The following is a 21,010-nucleotide window of genomic DNA, read 5'->3' as shown; positions in this document are numbered from 1 at the left end:
TAGCATTTTAGCCCTTCGTTTTTTTAGATTATATATTAGATTAGATTTGAACGGCTTAAGGCTATATCTGTACTTGATGTTTGTTTGTTGTGTTGCATACTTGAAATAAACTTCAATCAAATCAAATCCCCCCTCTTAAAAACAAAAACCTGTGTTTAACCTAGCCATCTATAAAACATCATGCTAAAACTGTGAAACAAATGTCCTACTCCCCTAAAGAAAGAAATACATAGCAAACATGACTCAGTTATCCAATAGTGCTGCTGCTTTTTATTTTGTTAAAATCTTTTAGTTAAGACTAAAAGACTACAATATATATGACTACAAGGGCCAGAAGCCGACTTCATGACGGCTTCCTGTCCTCGCATTCCATTTCCGGTTTACGTTACATTTTCAACAACAGATTGCTGCTAATTAAACACTTCATGGAAATGGAGTAACGTCAAGTTATGTCAAGTTCATACGTGTAGTGTAGTATGAACTCGACATAACGTTAACATTACTCCGTGTCCACTGTTGCTGCCACTGTTGCGTCGCAGATGGATGGTACACTCTGTTAGCTCCGTAGCTAATCCGCTCATAGACTAATTTACCGATAGCAGTACCGTTAACGTCGGAGCTTACTCCTGGGTTTCAGGGGGCATCCCTAGCACCGAGCCACCGCCTCTCTGTCTCTGGCTAGGTGTGTGGGCTTGCGTGCGTGTATGTGCGTGTAGATGACGTAATTTGGGCAAGTGTGTGTGTGACTGACTTTTTTTTTCTGCGAGAGGGAGAGGCGAGGGGGAGAGGAAAGCATTTAGCACTGCGCTTGTAAGTCTCATCTCAGCCGCGGCGGCCTCTAACGCGAGGGCAAAACATCACGATATCCACGATACATTTAAAAAGTGTATCGTTAATGAACTGTACCCAATATTTATATAATATCGTCATATCGCCCAGCCCTAAGCCGAGTAAGTCGCTTCATCCGACCACTTCGAAACGCATCTGGCACACTCAATCCATAAGTTGTGCCAAATTATGTCCGGGACCAGATGGACACCAATACTGGACAATTGGAATATTATTTTTGGAATACCGCCCGACCACAGGCAAGGACTATCCGACATCAATTTCAGCTTGAGCCAACAATGTTTTCATATCCATCCAGCTGATCGGCTTCTGTGCATGCTTACCAACTGTCCGTGTGCAACACTACTATCACCAACATCTAAGAAGGGAGATCCCCCCTTGAATGGCCCTTCTAAGGTTTCTCTCCTCCACACTGCCTGTGGAGCTTTTTTCCCTATTGTTAGGTTTTAGTGAGTTTTTCCTTACCTTCGCGTGGGGTATGTCTGGGAGTGCTTGCATTCTTTCATTTATTTGCATTCATCTAAAAATGTTTGGACCTTATGGTGTTCTTGTTCTGTTCTTGACTTATTGTTATGTTTTCTTCTTGACTTGTTTAAAGAAGACGTGTACGGCCCATGGGGACATTAACGTGTGTTGTCGGGGCCTATAAATACATTTGATTTGATTTGATTTGTAGTGTTCAACACGAATGCAGTTACTGGCCATCAAAGCATAAAAAACGACCCCCCCCCCCCTTTCATGCATTCATGATGAAACATAATACCCATTATATAGATTTGATTGGAAATAGTAGCGTGTCCAGGCAAGAAACGCCAATGATGAGCCCATAGCCTCTCCTGTTCTCACAACTACTGCCCCATTAGAGGGCAAACTCAGTCTGGTTTCTACCCACAAGACAACACTGCCTCTTCCTCGTTTGAGATTCAGTGGTGGTTTGAACACTGAACTTCACATATAACTACCACGTAATGGAGATCAGTAACCTCATTATAGAATAAACTGGGAGCCTCTAGATGGTGGTATTACACATGAGAACAGTCAACTTCCCACTACAAGTGTCATAGAAGATCACCTGACCCGTCAGGCCGCAAGGAACAAGGAAATTATTAGGGATGCACCGAATGGGAAATTCTTGGCCGAAACCGATACCGAAAATAGGAAACAGTTGGCCGAAAACCGAATGCCCGAAAATGATTAATATAAAATGTATTTTTAGCTACCCGATTATGGCAAAAGACATGATTATGGCAAAACTTTACTTAAATAATATTAATAATCAATATTATGGGCCCATAAAACATTTATTCAGCACGTTTGAATGCATACATTAATTCCAGACTGACTGCTGAAAGATTGTACAATTTAAACATTTTCTCTTTGCATACAACAAAATGTGCATTAAAGTCAAGTGCATTTTCTTTTCTCTGTAGGATAACTACAACAAAGTGCATTCAGAACAAAGTCAAGGTGCTTTAAAACTGCATAACGATCTGCATAAAGACACACACAGGACTGTTGTATTTACTACATCTCCCATGACTCTTAGCGGGGGATGACGTAGCTTACGAGACTGGTCAAAGAGGAATGGAAGCGTTAGCTAGCTTAACGCTAACGTTTAACCGCGTCGGGCATATAGTAATGGCGAGGATATAAAGCATGTTAAAGACGCATTTATTGGATGCGTTGCTCGCAGAGTTTATAGAAACAGCGCAACTCCCAAGAGGAGTTAGTTATCACAGGCTGCAGAATGCAGGAAGAGCTGCCAAACAGCTCACGGTACACGTTGCGCGTTTTGATTACGTCATCACAACAACACTTTAGGTTATGAACGTTACGTAACCCTGTTCTTTGACATTCAGTGATATATTTTCGGTGCCAAAACCCTTTCGGCCGAAAGAGCCTTTATGACCATTTTCGGCCGATAATTATCGGCAGCCGAATATTCTGTGCATCCCTAGAAATTATAAAAGAAGGAAGGGTCGTCAGATCACTGTGTAGCGCGTGAACGCATATTGGTGCAAAGTGTGGAGATTTAAACAGGCCCTTACCTCGAATGTCAGAATCATCTGCAATTAGTTGCATTGTTAACTTGCAAAACTTGTGCAAAAGGAGCCCCAACCAAGTACTGAGTGAACATACTTTTCAGAATGCTGACATTTCTATATAAAGAATATTTATATAATATTCAAACTTTGAGATACAGAATTTTGGGCTTTCATGAGCTGTAAGTCATAATCATCAAAATTAAAACAAATAAAGGCTTGAAATATTTCACTTTGTGTGTAATGAATCTATAATCTATGAGTTTAGCTTTTTGAATTGAATTACTGAAATAAAATTACTTTTCCATGATATTCTAATTTATTGAGCTGCACCTGTATATATATATATATTTATTTTTAATTCTATTTATTTTTGGGCTCTCTATTTTTCACCCATCCCAATTTAGTCGTTATGCCAATTCCCTTCCTGGTCGTTGTGCACATTGCCCCACTGTCTGCCTGGGGAGAGTGTAGAACTACCACATGCCTCTTCCGATACATGGAGTCGCCAGCCGCTTCTTTTCACCTGGCAGCGAGGAGTTTCACTGGGGGAATGTAATGCGTGCGGAGGCCCACGCCACTTGCACCAGATCCCCTCCCTGCTGAACAGGTGCCCCGACCGACCAGTAGGAGTCGCAGTTTACAACGACCAGGACACATACCCCACCGGCTTCCCACCGGCTAACACTGCCAATAGACCCGTCTCAAACCCTGCCCCTTTTCTTGATCCTCCAATCACAGCTGTCGCTTACCTCAGACTTTGTACGAGGAAGTCAGAGGTAAGCGACAGCTGTGATTGGAGGATCAAGAAAAGAGGGCAGGGTTTTGAGACAGGTCCATTGTGTTAGTAGGGACGACTGGCCAAGCCGGAGGTACCGCTGACAGCTGGATTCGATCCCAGAGTCTCTGCGGTGGTAGGCGAGTGCTTAGTCCACTACGCTACCCAGCCACGCCCTGATAGCTTGTATTTTTGACAGTGGCTCAGGAGGTAGCGCGGTCATCCGGTAAACTGAAGGTTTGCGGTTTGATTCGGGCTCCTCCCAGCAGCGTGTCGAATTGTCCTTGAGCAAGACACTGAACCGCTAACTGCTCCCAAATGAGCAGGTTGCCACCTTGCATGGGTCAATGTGAGGCATAAGTTGTAAAGCGCTTTGGACATATGAATGCAGTCTATCCATGCATCTCCTATAGACTTCATAGACTTCTGATGTGATGACACTTCCTTCTTTTATAGTTTATTTGGTGAGGAATAGGTATCGTTAGGATTTTATCGATACTACTACTCTTATCGATACTGATTAACGGTTCGGTACTTTATCGCTACTCTTATCGGTTCTTTTTTTATTTAGCAAAAAAAAACGTATTAAGAACAGAATCGACATTGCTTTATTATTCTTTTATATAACTATATTACTGCACATGGCTACTTTATCAATTAATACAAGCAGTCAGATAAATTAACAATTTTGGGACTTTCTATTTTATTTAGAAAGTTCTTAAATCAGAATGTCCCACCCAATACCCAGCTGTTAAAAACGCTTCAATACTCCATGTTATTAGTAGAGGCTGTGACACTGTCATCCTTCCTCTAGCTCAGCGGTTCCCAAACTTTTTTGGCCGTGCACCCCCTGTCACCTCCCGACCTAGCTGACGCACCCCCCAATGGGTTTCTGTTGCTGGTCTCCGTGCACAGATGAAGCACACCTGTGTCAGACACGCCCGAGACATTGTTTATTATTAAAACGTACGTTTTTTATTAAAACGTACGTTTTTTATTAAAACGTTTCTTGAATTTCATGATTTACACAGTGAAAATCCCCATTTGAAATAATGTATATTAGTTATATTTATTAGGCATAAAAAAAATATTGTTTGGTTCCTGTTGGTTGTCAGTTAAGGCCATGAGTAGGTAGGGAATTTATTTTATTTTATCTCTTCCCACGGCGACTATGGATAGGGAATTTCTTTATTTAATTAAAATGTTCACGACAACATGGATGCATGTACTCTGCCAGCATGTTTAATATCCATAATACTAAAGGTTTGACTTTAGTTTATTTTTTTTTAACCACCATTAGCCTTTTCATGTCACGCACCACCTAGAGGGCGCTCGCGCACCACAAGGGGTGCGCGCGCCACAGTTTGGGAACCACTGCTCTAGCTGCTAGGGTGAAGGGACTTTGGGCTTGCTGGGACCGGTGGTGGTAGAGGGAGGAGGGGTGGGCTGGGACATGGTGGCTGCAGCCTCAGCCTGAAGATTTCATCTTTCTAATATATTTGTAGCTAAACAATTAGCTAAGCAATTATATTTTATTTATTAGCCTATTCATAATAATTCGTTATTAGCCTAGCTAACTCCGTATCTTGGCTTACCTGCAGTGGACGTGGATGGAACACTGCGAGCAAAGCAGTCGAAAACATAATGTTATGTTTTGACAACAGATGTTTTGACAAATTGCTTGTATTGCCACCCTTACTGGCAAATGTTTTATTGCACTTGTGGCAACGTGCGTCGTCGGCATCGACTTTCGTAAAGTGTACCCAGACTTTCGAGCGCAGAGCTCTCTCCGCCATGATGAGCGCAGAGCTCGGTCTGTGTCAGGGTTTCCGTTAGAAAAAATTGTTGCCGGCCTCAGTGTCTGGTAGATTTCAATCCGAAATTCCGGTCAGAGTTTATTGAGCTTAAAAACAATTGATGGCAAAAGAATGACAACAAAACAAAAGAATGACATCATCAAGGCATGTAGATTTATAATATTTGTACTTAAAACTAGGCTACTTTGGCGTATACAGTCATTATATTCCAAATAAAATAAGTCCAGAGACTCCGTGCTGCTGTTGACTTTAAATCAAATAGGTGTCTGTGGGCAGTCGCCCGACATTAATAAACAGCAGTCTGTTATAATCAAATTTTTATGAGCTAACGAATCCCGGTATATTGGACATTTGTATTAATTATATCAAGCGAAGAACTGACAAATTTGGCAGAGAGAGACGGCAACATTATCGTGGGTTTGCGTGACGACTCTCTCTCTCTCCACCTCCCAATGACTTATTTGCGAGAGTATGTCGATGCAGAGCAGCAGATTCAGCCGTTTCTGGCTCTATCTGGGGACCGCTCAGCAGCGCCCCCCACCCAACAGCTGAATTGCCAATGGCTGAATTGGAGTACTGCACTGTGCCGCTGCAGCTCCGGCTCTGCAGCTGCACATGCACTCGCAAACCCAGCACTAAGCTCTCGCTGACAACGTTGTCGTCATTATTAGAAGCAACGATGAAACAAATGTAATGATTGTTTCGTTCATCGCATAGGCTATTTAATTTTAGCCTATTTTAATACAATTCAAATAATCAAATTGTGCTTAGAGGGAATTATTTTCACCGGACATTAAGACCGGAGAGATTAAATATGTCGGACTTCAACAGATTGCCGGTCAAATACCGGTAATTACCGGCTAACGGAAACGCTGCTGCGCTTCAGCAGCACGGAGCCACTGACTGGCACCTCCCTTAAGTACCCGTGTGTGTGAGTGAGTAATAATGGCTCGCTTCTCATGCAGAGACAGAGAGAGGAGAGATAGTTTGCAACGTTTAAATTCCTCGGGGGAAAAAATAAATAAATAATGATTTCTAGAGTATCGACAGCAGTACCGATAACGTCGGAGCTTATCAATACTCCGTTTTTTTCTAATTTAGTACCGGTTCCCTTCCTGTTTAGAACCGGGGTCCGGGGGGCATCCCTAATGAGGAACAGGATACAATCTACATCTCCATCAGGTGGACCCGACTAATGTTTTGGTGGGCTGCCACAAATACATCTTTCTATGGAAAAAGTGGAATGAAAAAGCCATCTGTATTATGGTGTATATATATACATTAGGGCTGTCCCCGACTAAGGATTTGGCCAACAAAAAAAAGTTGACAAAATATATATATATACTACCGGTATTTTTAAATAAAAAAAATGTATCATTCCATTTGGGCTGTGGGGGGTGCTTAATGTCTGAAGGAGTCGACTGAAGGCTTCTTGTCCTCTGCAAAAGCATGCAATTGGTCCACTGATGGATACATCTTGATATTTGTCTAGTCTAGTGTGTTCATTAGATGGGTGAAATCCTCTTTCAGTGCCTCTGTGCCCGTTTTCGTAGGCAGTTAGCTTCTGGTGTGCGTGCCATTAGCGTTAGCCACGCTTCTAGGACTATTTTCTTTTGTTAAGAATGATGAAATTTAAAAAGAAATTATATATGTTTTTTTTTATATATTCGACTAAGAGGTTGGCCAGTCGACTACGGCTCCTTTCGACCGATTAGTCGACTAATAGGGGTCAGCCCTAATATACATGTGTTGTTATCCTCAGATCACAGAGGTGCGTTTACACAACAGCCACTCTGAGCTCCAGTTTGTCTTCACATCACCATGGAGGAGATACTGGGAGCGCAAGGATGAGATCATCACCGGACAAAGAGACACAAACAAGCTGGGACACACCAATACCACCACTTCACTTCACTACTGTTTCCAAGTATTAAACGGTATATACTGAGGCCATCAGTTTAACATGTTAAGCCCTCGCGGCTAGCCCTATTTTCTGAAAATCCGCCTAAAATACATACCCAAGTAAATGGAAGATTGCTCCAGACAAGGTCCATTTGCATGTTCTTGGTATCTAAGGATATCTATGGATCTCAGAAATATTGTGTCTTACTAGAGTAAATTGTGATGAAACAAGGAGAATATAAATGATGATTTTTCTTTGCATCTTTGACAGTGAATAACACCATGCTAGAAATGATCATACATGAAAGACTGCCACTGACTGAGCTCATTCAGCAGCTTCTTGAGATCACGTGTACAGAAAAATCTTAAGGAAATGAATAAAGGGAAGATGATTAAACAGAAGGTTTTGTAAATATAGTACTGAATCTGACAGATGCTATGTAAAAAAAAAATATATATATATATATATAATTTTTTAATGCAGTCAGGCCACTGAACTTAGAAGCAGGCCAGGCCAGTGTTTCTAGTTGCACCAGCGCAATAGTTAGATAACCTAGGTGGGGAACAACCAGGAGATCACTGCAACTCACAAGTTGGAGAACCATCTCCCTCTTGCTCTCACAGACACACACAAAGGGAGCCGCATGTGATTGGTGGAGGCGGGACCCTTACAAAAAACCGTTGTTGCTAATCATTGACACATGCTAGCCTGTAATAACCCCCCCCCCCCAGAAAAATCTACTTTGCATTTGATATATTGCACATATATGCCATCACACACACTGGCATTTAAAGGGTTCGAATTATAAAATGAATATGTGGTGTTATGATCAGGGCTGAAGTTGAATAAAAGATTGTATTTTTTTCAATCTGATTACAAAAAACTGAAAATCCATAAAGATCTGTGTTGTTGCTAATCATACATATGCTAGCCTGTTTAACAATAATTTGTGATGCCATCACAAACACCGGCATTTAACACAATGGCGCCCGACCACAGATGTCCGTGTTTCGAATCCAACGGTTGAGGACCAACCACGGACATGTCCGTGGCAAGGTTGTTTTGGCTTTTATTCCATTGTAATAACCTACTCGATGTCACCGAGCAGCACTGCAGAAGTACCCTACTCTTTGAATTCGAAAAAGTGCATTACCGGCCAGATCCTCTTAGGGGCGATATCTCGATAATGCAGTGTTCCCTGTGGCAGAAGTTGTCTTATGTTTTCTGGATCTCCAATGTAGTTTTCTGCTAACATGAAGCGATGCCTATAGCCTGGAATACGTTTTGGGACGCGGATTTCAGTGTGCAGTAAAGGATAGTGATGCACGATATGGCATTTTTTTTTTTTTTTTTTTTTTACACATCGGTATCAGTCCGATATCAAGATAGGGCCGATAATAAAATAAAATTAATCTTTTTTTTATTATCATGTTTTGGCCTTAAATAGTTTCAAAATATCTGTCATTTCTGAAAATAAGTTACAAAAATAAAATAAAAAAAAGCGTTTTGGAAAATAGCTCTTTATTTGATTATCATAAAAAAGTGTTTTCTATACAGAGATATCGACATCGGTAAATATCGGTATCGGCCAGAACAGCAATATTAATATCGGTATCGGCCACAATTTTCACATCGGTGCATCACTAGGAATATATCATCAGCCAATGGACATATCGATCTACCAGATGGCGATCGATAACTGGGAAATCCTTTGGGGGATCCAGGGCTCTACAGTGCGACCATATTGCTCGCATATGCCCCTAGAAATATGTGTGTGCGAACCGGAAAAATCAATTACTCGCATGGTGTGCGAGTGAAGATTACAGCCTCAGTCATGCTTTTTTCCCCCTCTGCTGATAAATCGTTAAAAAACTACAAGTCCCACATTGCACTCAAGCCAACGGTCCAATCACAGTAGAGTGACGTGACTGGTTTCAAGGGAAATAAAGGAAATGACCAATCGGACGCTCTCATTTGCTTTTTTACTTCCTGAAAGTCCGCCATTGCGATATGCGAGACTTTCCCGAGACAGTTAACATTAAGTTAATGTAACTTATTCTAGTCTTACCAATAGCAATAGATTTTAGAACACCTAGATTTATCGATAGCAATATAACGTTAATGCAACAAAACGAATGCCTTGCTTTGTTAATCATAACGTCGATGCAGTAGCGTATGTCGTTGTGTTGGCTGTAAGTGTAACGGACATGATAACAACATAACACTGTGTACACATAAAAATTGCGATAATCGATTCTAACATTTTCAAATCGATGCAGTTGAATTTTCCCCTTAGGATCGATGCATTGTTACACCCCTACACCAAAGTCACTGGCCCACTGTGCGTATCTGTGTGTGTGCTAACTTGGCTAGCGTTATCAACAGCAGAGGTGGGCAATAGGGTCCAGCTGCAGCGCCGGAGTGCAAGCGGTAGGGATGGGTACCTTTCACATTTGAACAGATACCGGTACCTGTGAATCGATACCGGTACCCAACAGTACCTTTTTTTCGGTACTTTAGTCGAAATTTTATTTACCTACCTCAGTCGTAAAAAAAATCCAAACTTCAAATAACTACAATTTCGACAGTTTTCGGCTTGTCATTGCTCCGACTGCTTTGTTGTTGAATCAAGTCAAATCCTAGGTAAGCATATATTGTGCGTGTGAACGTTGACATGAAAAGAAAAAAGTATAAAAAAAGAAAAGTATTTTTTTTCGGTATCTCACTTGATTCGATACTCGGTAGTACCGACGTGTTTCGGTTCGGTACCTCAAAAGTACCGAATTCGGTACCCATCCCTAGCAAGCGGTGTGACGTAATTGGCAGAATCGTCTACCTGACACGCAAACTCAAACAATGTTTATGTACTGGAGGTGTACAGTATTTCAATAGGCAACCCTGAAAGGATTATTTTTCTAGAAGAGCAACACTAGCCAAAACATAGGCATTGTATGCATAAAAGGGGCAAAAGCTAAAGTTAAGTGACTGCTACTTTTGTAGGAGTAGTTCAATGTCACTGCCTTTTTATTAGGCCTAGTTGTTGGCTACAACTTTGCCACAGTAGGCATTAATCACTTAATAGTTCAAATGTCTGTCCCATTCCCGTTTGCACACGCAGATACACACACATGCAGTGGGCCAGTGACTTTGGTGGTATGTGCTATTGCACAGATGTGTCCCGTTTGCACACGCACGCACAGTACAAATATAAATTTATTTTTGAAAAAGAAATATTTTCACTGTGCTCCTAAATATTTTTGTGTGCTCCTAAATTTCTGTGTGTGCTCCTAAATCTTTTCATTTAGGAGCACATGTGCTCCTTGGGAAAAAGGTTAGCGTAGAGCGGTAAGATCTTTTTCACGTAAATTACATGCTGATCAGGGCTTGTTATGATAGCCAACCACCCGATCATCGAATGTGGCTAACGCGGTTATTGGTAATCAATCATCAGAAACGACGTCCCCCGCCCCCCTTTCATGCATTCATGGTGGACCATCATACCGATCATAATATGCAGTTTGAGTTTTAACTGTAGCTTCTGTATATCCTAAATGCCATTGGATTTAACGTTAGTAGCTTAGCGGCCTGTATCTCGCCTTCCAGGAAATATACTAGCCGAAATCCGTTATAACACTTATATTCAAGACGCTATAAAATGAGAACATATTGATGAAAAAAATTGAAGCCATTTTGAAGGGACGGTTTATGGTGTCAATTGACAATGAGAATGGACAGATGGCAATACTATAAAGTATAGATTTAGCTCTACAAACAGCCCCACGGACTATGCAAGTCTATTATGAAATGTTGGCAGTCTAGAGTGATTTTATACGGATCCAAGTGGCCGCGAAAGTGTTAAAGGGTACAAATGAAAAAAATCCTGCACCAGAATGCAGGAAATGAAGTCTTTGTAACAAAAAGATTCCTGGTGGGGGACCCCCAGACCCCCTGCTTAAAAAGTGGCCTGACTGGGGCTATATTTTGCACTATATTTCCTGGCCTGAATGATTTCCCCAGTCCGGCCCTGGTTAAAAGCCTCCAATGCTTATTAGTGTGTGTGCGTTTGAACGTTTGCATGTTTCAACCATACATTTCCATTTATCGCGGCTCTCCGACACCGTTATTTGGGGGTCGCGGCCTGAAAAGTTTGGAACCCCTGCGCTGATGGACCGCTCAGGCCAAAGAGAGATTAACTGAACAGTATAGACTTAGACCATCAGTTTTACTGAAAAGAGACTTAGACAATCAAGTTTACTGAGCAGTACAGACTTAAGACCATCAGATACAATCGATTGTTCTCCATTAGAGAAATCTAACCTGCTTATGTTGCAAATGAACATTCCTTGATTTGATTTCTGACATATTACACATATCTTTAAGCGTCTTTGAGCACCTGGAAAAGCGCTATATAAAATAGATGTATTATTATTATTATTACACATGGTTCTTAGTATCGGATTTTAGTATGAGGATGACGGGTTTACAGAACGAGGATGAGTGTGATATGAGAAGCTTACTCTTTAGGTGCTGGGATGCGGGAGTCGTGCTGCAGTATCAGGTCGATTCTCAGGGGGCGCTGAGCTTTCCCTCTCCTCCTCCACCCATCTGCAGGCTCTGGAGCTATGCAGGAAGGACACACAAGATATACACTTACTGTTCATGAATCTGCGTAAAGCCAGGACTCGACAGTGCAAGTGTTTGCTTCCGCCGTCACGTGTGTGAGTGAATGGGTGAATGTGAGGCATAAGTTGTAAGGCGCTCTGGATAAAAGCGCTATATGAATGCAGTCTATCCATGCATCTTCAATAGAACTGACACCATCGTCTGGGCATAGAACACTGGTATTCTGATGTGATGACACTTCCTTCTTTTATAGTTTATTTGGCGAGAAACAGGATACACTCTACATCGCTATCAGGTGGTGGACCCGACTAATGTTGTGGATAGGGAGCCACAAATACATATTTCTATGGAAAAACAGTGGAATGAAAAAGACATCTGTATTATGGTGTATACAGGGAGCGAAATTAACTTTTTGACTCACCGGCCAGTGGCGGGTAGATGGGAAGAGTCTACCCGCCAAGCATATTTCTTACCTGCCAATATATATTTTATATATACAATTTTTTTTTAAAATAAAATATATATTATATAATCATACTTGTAGTTGTATTATCTGCGAGACATCGCCACCACGCAATAAGTCAAAATGCTTGCTATCTGCAAACAGCTCCACTGTCTGTTTTGGCTGTGTTGCTCTTCTAGAAAAATAATCCTTTCAGGGTTGCCTATTGAAATACTGTACACTTTCCTACTGTACACTTTCCTGATTAATTGAAATGGGGGACCCTGATGTAAACAAGACGAAAGTCTTTATCTGGTCTGCATCCCCTTAACAATTGTGTGTATTGAGCTGTACTGTATTGTACCCATTCTGCAATCTGTTAAAGTTTTCAATCAATCAATCAATCACACCTCCAGTTAGAGCTGCCGCGATTACCGCATTACCGCGGTATCGCTGTTACATCACGGCCACCGCAGAGTAGGCTGAATACCGCGTCACCGCTGTTTTTTATAATAATAATAATAAATTATCCTCCTCTCGTTGGGCTTGCGGCTCTGCAGATATACCCTACTCCTCTCTCGAGGTTCCAAGCGACCCTATTGGGTACCAGAAAAGTCACGTGAAACATTGCAGACCACTGATTGGTCAGAAGAGAGTCGCGTCACACGTTGTAGCGTCATGCAGTGTGTTACCACCAATCGGCAAGCGAGTATTAGGTTTTTACTTCCTGAATGTCAGATCATCACAACACGGCTAATAACGTTAGCTTTAACTCTCCGCCGGAGTGGACTACGATCGCTCCTAAGGAGTACTAAACGAGACATAATGATTTTACTGTCTGCAACGAATGTTATAATAAAAGCCCTTCGTTCTATACACTTGTCTGATTGAAAACTTTATTAACAGACCGCAGAATGGGACAACTCGGCACGCTCTGAGCAAAGAAAGGAACTGAGATATGAATAGAGTATTGCTTGCCTTGCTATTGTCCGGTAAATACGCTGATGTTATTGAACGTATAACTATATAATGTTAATGCCACAAAACGAATGCCTTTATTATAAAGTAGTAACTTTATAGTAATAATAATAAGAAAGGGTCGGGGGGGTTAGGGGTAACCACCCCTGCCCGCGACACCGAGTGAACGGCGCACGACCAGAGGGTAAACTTCGAATCCGTGTTTCACTTTCAATAACTAATGCGTGCTTGCCAAATCCCAAACAATATTCATGCTGCAAAGTCATCCTCTAAAAATAGACATTTAGACTAGAGGCAGGCTATATGCTATAAAGAGTAGACTACTACTAAAAAAAAAAATGCATTCAAACTTTTTTTTTTAATTTTTTGTGTGCATGCGGTAATAACCGCGGCGGTAGGAAATATTTTGCAAATTTGTGCGGTAAGGAAATAATCAATACCGCGGCAGCTCTACCTCCAGTACAGAAACATTGTTTGAGTTTGCGTGTCAGGTAGACCATTGATTGACAGTCGAGTCTGCCAATTACTCCGGTGCTGCAGCTGGACCCATTGCCCACCTCTGCTGTTGATAACGCTAGCCAAGTTATTATACACACAGATACACAGTGGGCCAGTGACTTTGGTGTAGGGGTGTAACAATGCATCGATCCTAAGGGGGAATTCAACTGCATCGATTTGAAAATGTTAGAATAGATTATCGCAATTTTAATGTGTACACGTTATGTTATTGTCATGTCCGTTACAGCCAACACACAGACATACGCTACTGCATCAACGTTATGATTAACAAAGCAAGGCATTAGTTTTGTTGCATTAACGTTATATTACTATTGCTATCGATAAATCTAGGTGTTCTAAAATCTATTGCTATTGGTAAGAGAGACTATAATAAGTTGGTGTCTCGGAAAACGAGAGCCCTGATCGCGGAGTTTCAGGAAGTAAACAAGAAAAATTAGAGCTTCCGATTGGTCATTTGCTTTATTTCCCATGAAACCAGTCACTTCACTCTACTGTGATTGGACCGTTGGCTTGAGTGCAATGTGGGACTTGTAGTTTTTTAACGATCTCGCAGCGGAGGAAAAAAAAGACGAGAGGCTATAATCTGTATTCGCACAGCGTGCGCGTAATTGATTTTTACCGTTCGCATACAAATATTTTTAGGGGCCTGCTTATGAACTACACGTCTACACGCCACACGGCGGGCAGCCCTCTAAGTGTCATGCGCCAAAGGTAAAAACAGACCGCCCCTGGCGGGCGGCAGGCTTTAGTTTCGGTCCCTGGGTGTATATATATACATGTGTTGTTATCCTCAGATCACAGAGGTGCGTTTACACAACAGCCACTCTGAGCTCCAGTTTGTCTTCACATCACCATGGAGGAGATACTGGGAGCGCAAGGATGAGATCATCACCGGACAAAGAGACACAAACAACAAGCTGGGAGTAGGGCTGGGCGATATGGCCTAAATATGATATCACGATATTTTCTGACCTTTCGGCGATACACGATACGCATCACGATGTTTTTCTTTTTTTCCCCAAACAATTCATTATGAGGCTTACCAAGACAGTATTTGAGTTTGCAAGCTAACATTAAAGACAAAATAAAATACCCATGCATTTAGCATTTTTATATTATATATTAGATTTAGATTATTGGATTATTAGATTATATATTGCATATATTTAGCAATGAGATATTATATGATTTAGATATGAAATATGATTAATTGAAAATGGGGGACCCTGATGTAAACAAGACAAAAGTCTTTCTCTGGTCTGCATCCTCCAGTCCACTGTTGACTGTTGTTGTATTGAGCTGTACTGTATTGTACCCATGCTGCAATCTGTTAATAACGTTTTCATTCATTCAGTCGGCAAACAGAATCATTTTGATTGACAGTCACGTCTGCCAATTACGTCACATCGCTTGCACCCACCCTGCTGTTCTTAGCACCAATCGGCAAGCGCGTATTCATTTTTTACTTCTGCCATTGGAGAGCTCAATGACAACAACAATGGCAGCGGTAGCTCGCCGCGGCCGACGTTTAGCTTTTAGCTCCGCAGGACGACTAAACGACTGGAGGCATAATGATTTTACTGCAACGGATGTTATAATAAAAGCCTTTCCATACATTTGTCTGATTGAAAACGTTATTAACAGACCGCAGAATGGGCACAACTGAGTCAGCACGGGCTGAGATATGAACGACTAATGCTTGCTATATCTAGGTCGACCTCGGTCGTTGCTATGTAAATACGCTGATGTTATTGAAAGTGTAACTATATAACGTTAATGCCACAAAACGAATGCCTTTGTTATCATAAGTAGTAACTTTTGATGCAGTAGTGTGTGTGTGGGGCGGCGCTGTTCAAAAGTGTCACGTGTGGACCAGATTGACGCGACACAAGCCTCTTGGGCAAAACATCACGATATCCACGATACGTTTAAAAAGTGTATCGTTAATGAACTGTACCCGATATTTATATAATATAGTCATATCGCCCAGCCCTAGCTGGGACACACCAATACCACTTTTCCCTCCCAATTTTGTTTCCAAGTATTAAACAGTTAACAGTATATACTTAGACCATCAGTTTTACTGAACAGTATAGACTTAGACTTATAGACTTAGACTATCAGTTTACTTGTTTCAGTTCACACAATTACGACTAAAATAGCTAAACAGATTAATTAGCTGCTAATGTCAACCAAGCTGTTTCCAAAACAGTTCTCTCTCTCCCTCTACATTGTTCATTTTTCTCTCTCCCCCTCTCTAATGATTTTAAGTAGCCAATGTTACACTATAAAACATAACTGGATAGATGATCAAATATTTCATATTGAAAGAAGAAATGCTCTTTCACCTCCTCCTCATCCCCATCATCATCTGCTCACAAATTAGTTGGCCTCCACTGCACATCAATTATAAATTAACTAACTTTGAGTGTCATCCATGTTTATGTCCATCTTTGTTATTGTTAATTTGCGCAGGTCAGCTCAGGAGTGTGATCAGTTCACACTGGAATCCGACATTGGCCACATTAAAATATATATATGCAAGTCAAATAAATTGGATCAGAGCAATAAATCAGAATTCAGCACTAAGGCTTGCAGTGTGAATGATGTAGCCTTCGACTCTGTTCTATCAGAGAACTGGAGCAACATGTAAGTGGCTAGGGGAGGGATCACATACCAATCAGTGTAGTTTTCCTTTGGTCACCAATGTCCACGAAGAACAGGCCATCATCCGGCTTCTCAGATATCAGGCCTCTGGCAAAACAAGAATCAAATAATGTTATCAGGTATTGGGCTGGGTATTAAAAGATTATACCCGAGTGGTGATGCCGTCTCCTGGCAGATACCAGAACCACAGAAGAATGACTGTGTAACGTTACTGGTGGCAAGAAGAGAGTGGCATCTAATGCTGGCAGCATCAGTGTCCAGGCTGTGTAGTTTTAAGAAGTTCAGAGCATTGCATTTAGCTAATTTGAAACATGAAAACGGCATAGGAAATAAATCCACGATTAAAAACCTTTAAATGCATCATTGTACTACAATATTCTGTGGCGTGGCGAGTGACAAATCTAAAAACACATTTATTAAGTACGTTGGCTAGCTAGCTGGCTAACCGCCTCTCACAGCACACATGCTCACCCAGTGGCCCTCTCCTGCAGTCGGATGTCGTCTAGAAACTCTTCGACATCTTGAATGTCGCTGTGTTTGTTCCAGTTCTTTTTCTTGTTCTTATTTACACGCTTCCTCCTATTGCTGGTGACCAAATCTGCAGGGTCAACAGACGGGTTTACCGTCAGAAATCCAGGCTGTCCGGCCACCACGCGTTTCAATCTCCTGGCTGCCGCCATGCTGGCAAAAAGTAGTGAACAACAGTTCTTCTTCTTCTTCTTGGAAGATGATGTTCTGCTGAAGCTCCGGCGCCACCTGCTGGATGGTTTAAGTAAATTGCGAGACAATGGGCCAATTTACATGTCTGTCACTATAGAACTAAAAAAATAAATGTTTTTTGTTGAGAGGCTGCATTCATGTATCAGTCTAGTTCACAAAAAATACTTTAGTTCAAAATGTGCCGACCATAGGTGCAACGTTTTGTACTCAGGAAGTAACTAATCGAAGTATGCCATTTATATGATAATTGTAAAAATGCGTATACACAAAATGTTTATAAAATATAATAAATGCAGGATAGTTTGGTCTCAGAGGGAAAATGACAGGCATTTTATATTTGCCATATAACATTGTCATGGGATGACTTTCCCATTCCTTTCCAATTAAAATGTTAAATAGCAAATAAGCAATTAATAATTAAACACACACTCCATAAAGTAGAATATGCATTAATTGTAGCTTGAGATTGAATATGGGTCAGGTCATGTAGTTTAGTTGTTGTTTATGTTGGTCCATGTTTGTGCCAAATGCATGCTGGGAAACGTGTCTCCTATCTCTTTCCTATGTTCTTTTTCCTTTTTCCCTCCCTTCATTTTATTGAGAGAACAACGCATTAGAGACTCGAGAATAAATTCACAGTTTATAGCTGATATCTGTAGCTAAGTTTTCGGAGGTAAGTATCACTTTTTCAATAAAACTCTTATCTACCATTTTATGTTTTTTATTACAATGATTGGTATCTTTTCGTCTGTATTTTTGGTGAAAAGAGAAACGAAAAACAAGCGAGCTATTATGTGCTTGTTCGGGGAGTCGGGACCTAAAAGCACTTGTGATCTGGTCGTATTTGATTTCGAAATGCGCCTATAGTCAGGGGTCATCTGACAAAATATTGTTCATCAATAGTTCCATAGAGGTGTCTAGTATATTCTTCAAAATAAATATTCCAGTTTCATGCCGCGGTTTTGACAATATTTGGTCGTTTTTTTTATCAACCTCTATGGTTTGCAACGACACAATTTTCCTTCCCGTTTACATTCTTGTTGCAAGCAGCCAGCCATAATATCGCAGTACATTGGTTTAGTCACCTTGGGCAGCCCGAGCGGGCGGTGTCCTCTGGTTTTTGCGCAAAATAGCCTATTTTGAATAAAAAACGATGCTTGTGCGCAACCGGGTAACTCTGTTTAACGAAACGAGCAACCCTACTTTCAGTGCGCAAGGGGCAGGGCTAGTTAGGTGGTCCTCGCTTTCTTATTGGTGGAAGGGAGATTCGAATCCCGCCCCTGAAGAGTATATACAGGTTATTATTGGTTGCTATGATAAAGATGAACGTTATGATTAGTTAACGTAGATGTATTTTTTTTATGTAGGCATTGCGTAAGCTACCTTAGATATGTTTTTGACACGGTTTCAGTTTTAAAATAATGTTTGTTCTACCCCACGCCAACATTCTGGAGTCCAATAATCATTATTTAGAAAGTACATTTTGAAATGTAGCAAATTCAAATTGGTAAAAAAAAAAAGAGAGAGAAAAGAGCCTGATATCACCCAAATTACATTATTTATACTATATTATAAATGGTATTATCAGCATCATACTTATTTGTATTATTATAATACAAATAATTTAACAATTCCTTGTTCCTTATTTTGTCTATAAGAATAATTGTTTTGAAGCAGGTGGATTCAACTTAATTAATCTTTTTCCTTCTTGCCTCCAGGTTATTAGTATTATAATAAGTAAGAAACCCCTTCTTTTGTCTAGAAGATTAATTGATTTGAAGCAGGTGGATTCAACTTAATTAATCTTTTCCAGGTGACCAGTAGCCATGGCTCGTACAAAGCAGACTGCCCGTAAGTCCACTGGAGGCAAAGCTCCACGTAAGCAGCTCGCTACCAAGGCTGCCCGCAAGAGCGCCCCATCCACTGGTGGAGTCAAGAAGCCCCATCGTTACAGGTGAGAACCTCGACATCTAGGACAGATTAAGGGTTTCACATTCTACCACAAGGGTGAGGTGGCTTGGCGGTAGAGGCCAGTTTTAATTACATTTCACGATATGTGAATTGATAATATAGTAATCATCTTAAATCTTTGTTCCGTCTTTAATTGTGTGCGTTTGTTTCCCCCTCCTCTTCAGGCCTGGTACCGTGGCTCTGCGTGAGATCCGTCGTTACCAGAAGTCCACTGAGCTGCTGATCCGCAAGCTCCCCTTCCAGCGCCTGGTGAGAGAAATCGCACAGGACTTCAAGACTGACCTGCGTTTCCAGAGTGCAGCCATCGGTGCCCTGCAGGTCAGTGGCACCCATATAAACTAGAGTAGTGTTCTTGAACCAGTAGTTTGCCACATGGCATGGGCATTGGAACAAAAGGTTTGTTGGAATAGATTAAACATGTCAAATTAAATGATTAAAACAATTAAAAAATATATATTTTAATAAGTTATTAATTAATAGTTAATAAATACAATGCTTTTAGTTTTCCAAATTTGTATCACCCTGGTGTTTTGACAAAGTGTGGCCTAACTTTTACAATACATACTTTTTTAACAAAGTGGAAATATAGTAATTACTAAGCCACTAAATTGCCTCACCATTTTTTAAACCAAAGTTCTGTGTCTCAACGATTTTAATATTCTCTTCCCATTTTTAGGAGGCCAGCGAAGCCTACCTGGTGGGTCTGTTTGAGGACACCAACTTGTGCGCCATCCACGCCAAGCGTGTCACCATCATGCCCAAAGACATCCAGCTGGCGCGCCGTATCCGTGGGGAGCGTGCTTAAACCCCCCACCCCCTCCTTGTCTGATTTACTATATACTCTTCTCTCCTTCCTTCACCACCACTCTGTCCATCCCCTTCCCCCTCTTCTATCATTTGTTTAGTAGTTTGGTTTCAGGTTCTATATATATATATCATATGATTGTGATAAACGTAAAAACAAAAAAAAATGTAGTGTCTCCTTTTAGTGCTACTACTAGCTGGCTTTGTTTAGAATATATCTCGATGTATGTTTGACATTCGGAAATCATACGCGCATTTACACTCCTCACATTCACAGGATCGTCTGTATGGATAAGGTGTTTTTTGTGGAGCCAAGAATATTAGTCTGAAAGCGGCATTGAAAAAAAGACAATTTTGATTGACACGTTTTCCTCTTTACGTGGACACATGCATTGATGTAATGGGTCTTTCCCTCTATAAAAAAAAAACATTTTTTTTTTACAGAGATTTGATGTAATAGTAGTGTTTTTTACGATAATGGTGTCTTTCTACTGTTACATGTATCAAATTACAAAAAGGTTGATTTTGGTTGTCAATTAGTGTCATTGGGCTATAATGACAATGTATGGTTTGACGGACTACGAGCGGCATATATGTAGCAGACCTATGTTTATCATATTTAAATTTGTTCAGCCACATTGTTATCTAGGTAGTTATGACTTTTTTGTTCCTCTCTCAGGTTGATAACCGATGATCTTTTTTAATTTTTTACTGTTTGACTTTGGTTTGTCATTTTTTTTAAAGCAAAATTTGTACTCCAGAATTCACATGCAAACATAATAAACAGATTCTTGTGGTTAAATTATTTGCAAAGCGAGTGGTAAACATAACGCTAAGCAAAGCATCTTTTCACTATTCTTTTATGCATTTTAGTTTAACAACCTTTAAGACATTTCT

General features: G+C 40.8%; 2 protein-coding genes across 2 annotated transcripts in view; one reads left to right on the top strand and one right to left on the bottom strand.

Annotated features, from left to right (window-relative positions):
• The window catches only part of nop53 (NOP53 ribosome biogenesis factor), a gene marked incomplete at its 5' end in the record, with an annotated part of 48,108 nt that extends 30,810 nt beyond the window's left edge, over positions 1 to 17,298 (bottom strand). Inside the window, 3 exons of the mRNA XM_084314885.1 lie at positions 11,907 to 12,009; positions 16,629 to 16,705; positions 17,090 to 17,298. Of these exons, the coding sequence (XP_084171011.1) occupies positions 11,907 to 12,009; positions 16,629 to 16,705; positions 17,090 to 17,298 (389 nt within the window). The remainder of the gene's footprint in view (positions 1 to 11,906; positions 12,010 to 16,628; positions 16,706 to 17,089) is intronic.
• Positions 17,299 to 17,903: 605 nt separating this feature from the next.
• LOC311227701 (histone H3.3A) lies at positions 17,904 to 20,915 on the top strand. Its single transcript, XM_084313459.1, has 4 exons — positions 17,904 to 18,011; positions 19,152 to 19,292; positions 19,474 to 19,627; positions 19,986 to 20,915. The coding sequence occupies exons 2-4, from the start codon at positions 19,165 to 19,167 to the stop codon at positions 20,112 to 20,114; spliced, it is 411 nt and encodes a 136-aa protein (XP_084169585.1). The 5' UTR covers positions 17,904 to 18,011; positions 19,152 to 19,164; the 3' UTR covers positions 20,115 to 20,915.
• Positions 20,916 to 21,010: the final 95 nt, after the last annotated feature.

This window comes from Notolepis coatsorum, assembly GCF_963971535.1.
Source record: "Notolepis coatsorum genome assembly, chromosome: 1".
Taxonomy (NCBI): Eukaryota; Metazoa; Chordata; class Actinopteri; order Aulopiformes; family Paralepididae; genus Notolepis; species Notolepis coatsorum.
The sequence above is the reverse complement of the archived record's forward strand: the minus strand, read 5'-3'. Positions and strand labels throughout refer to the sequence as shown.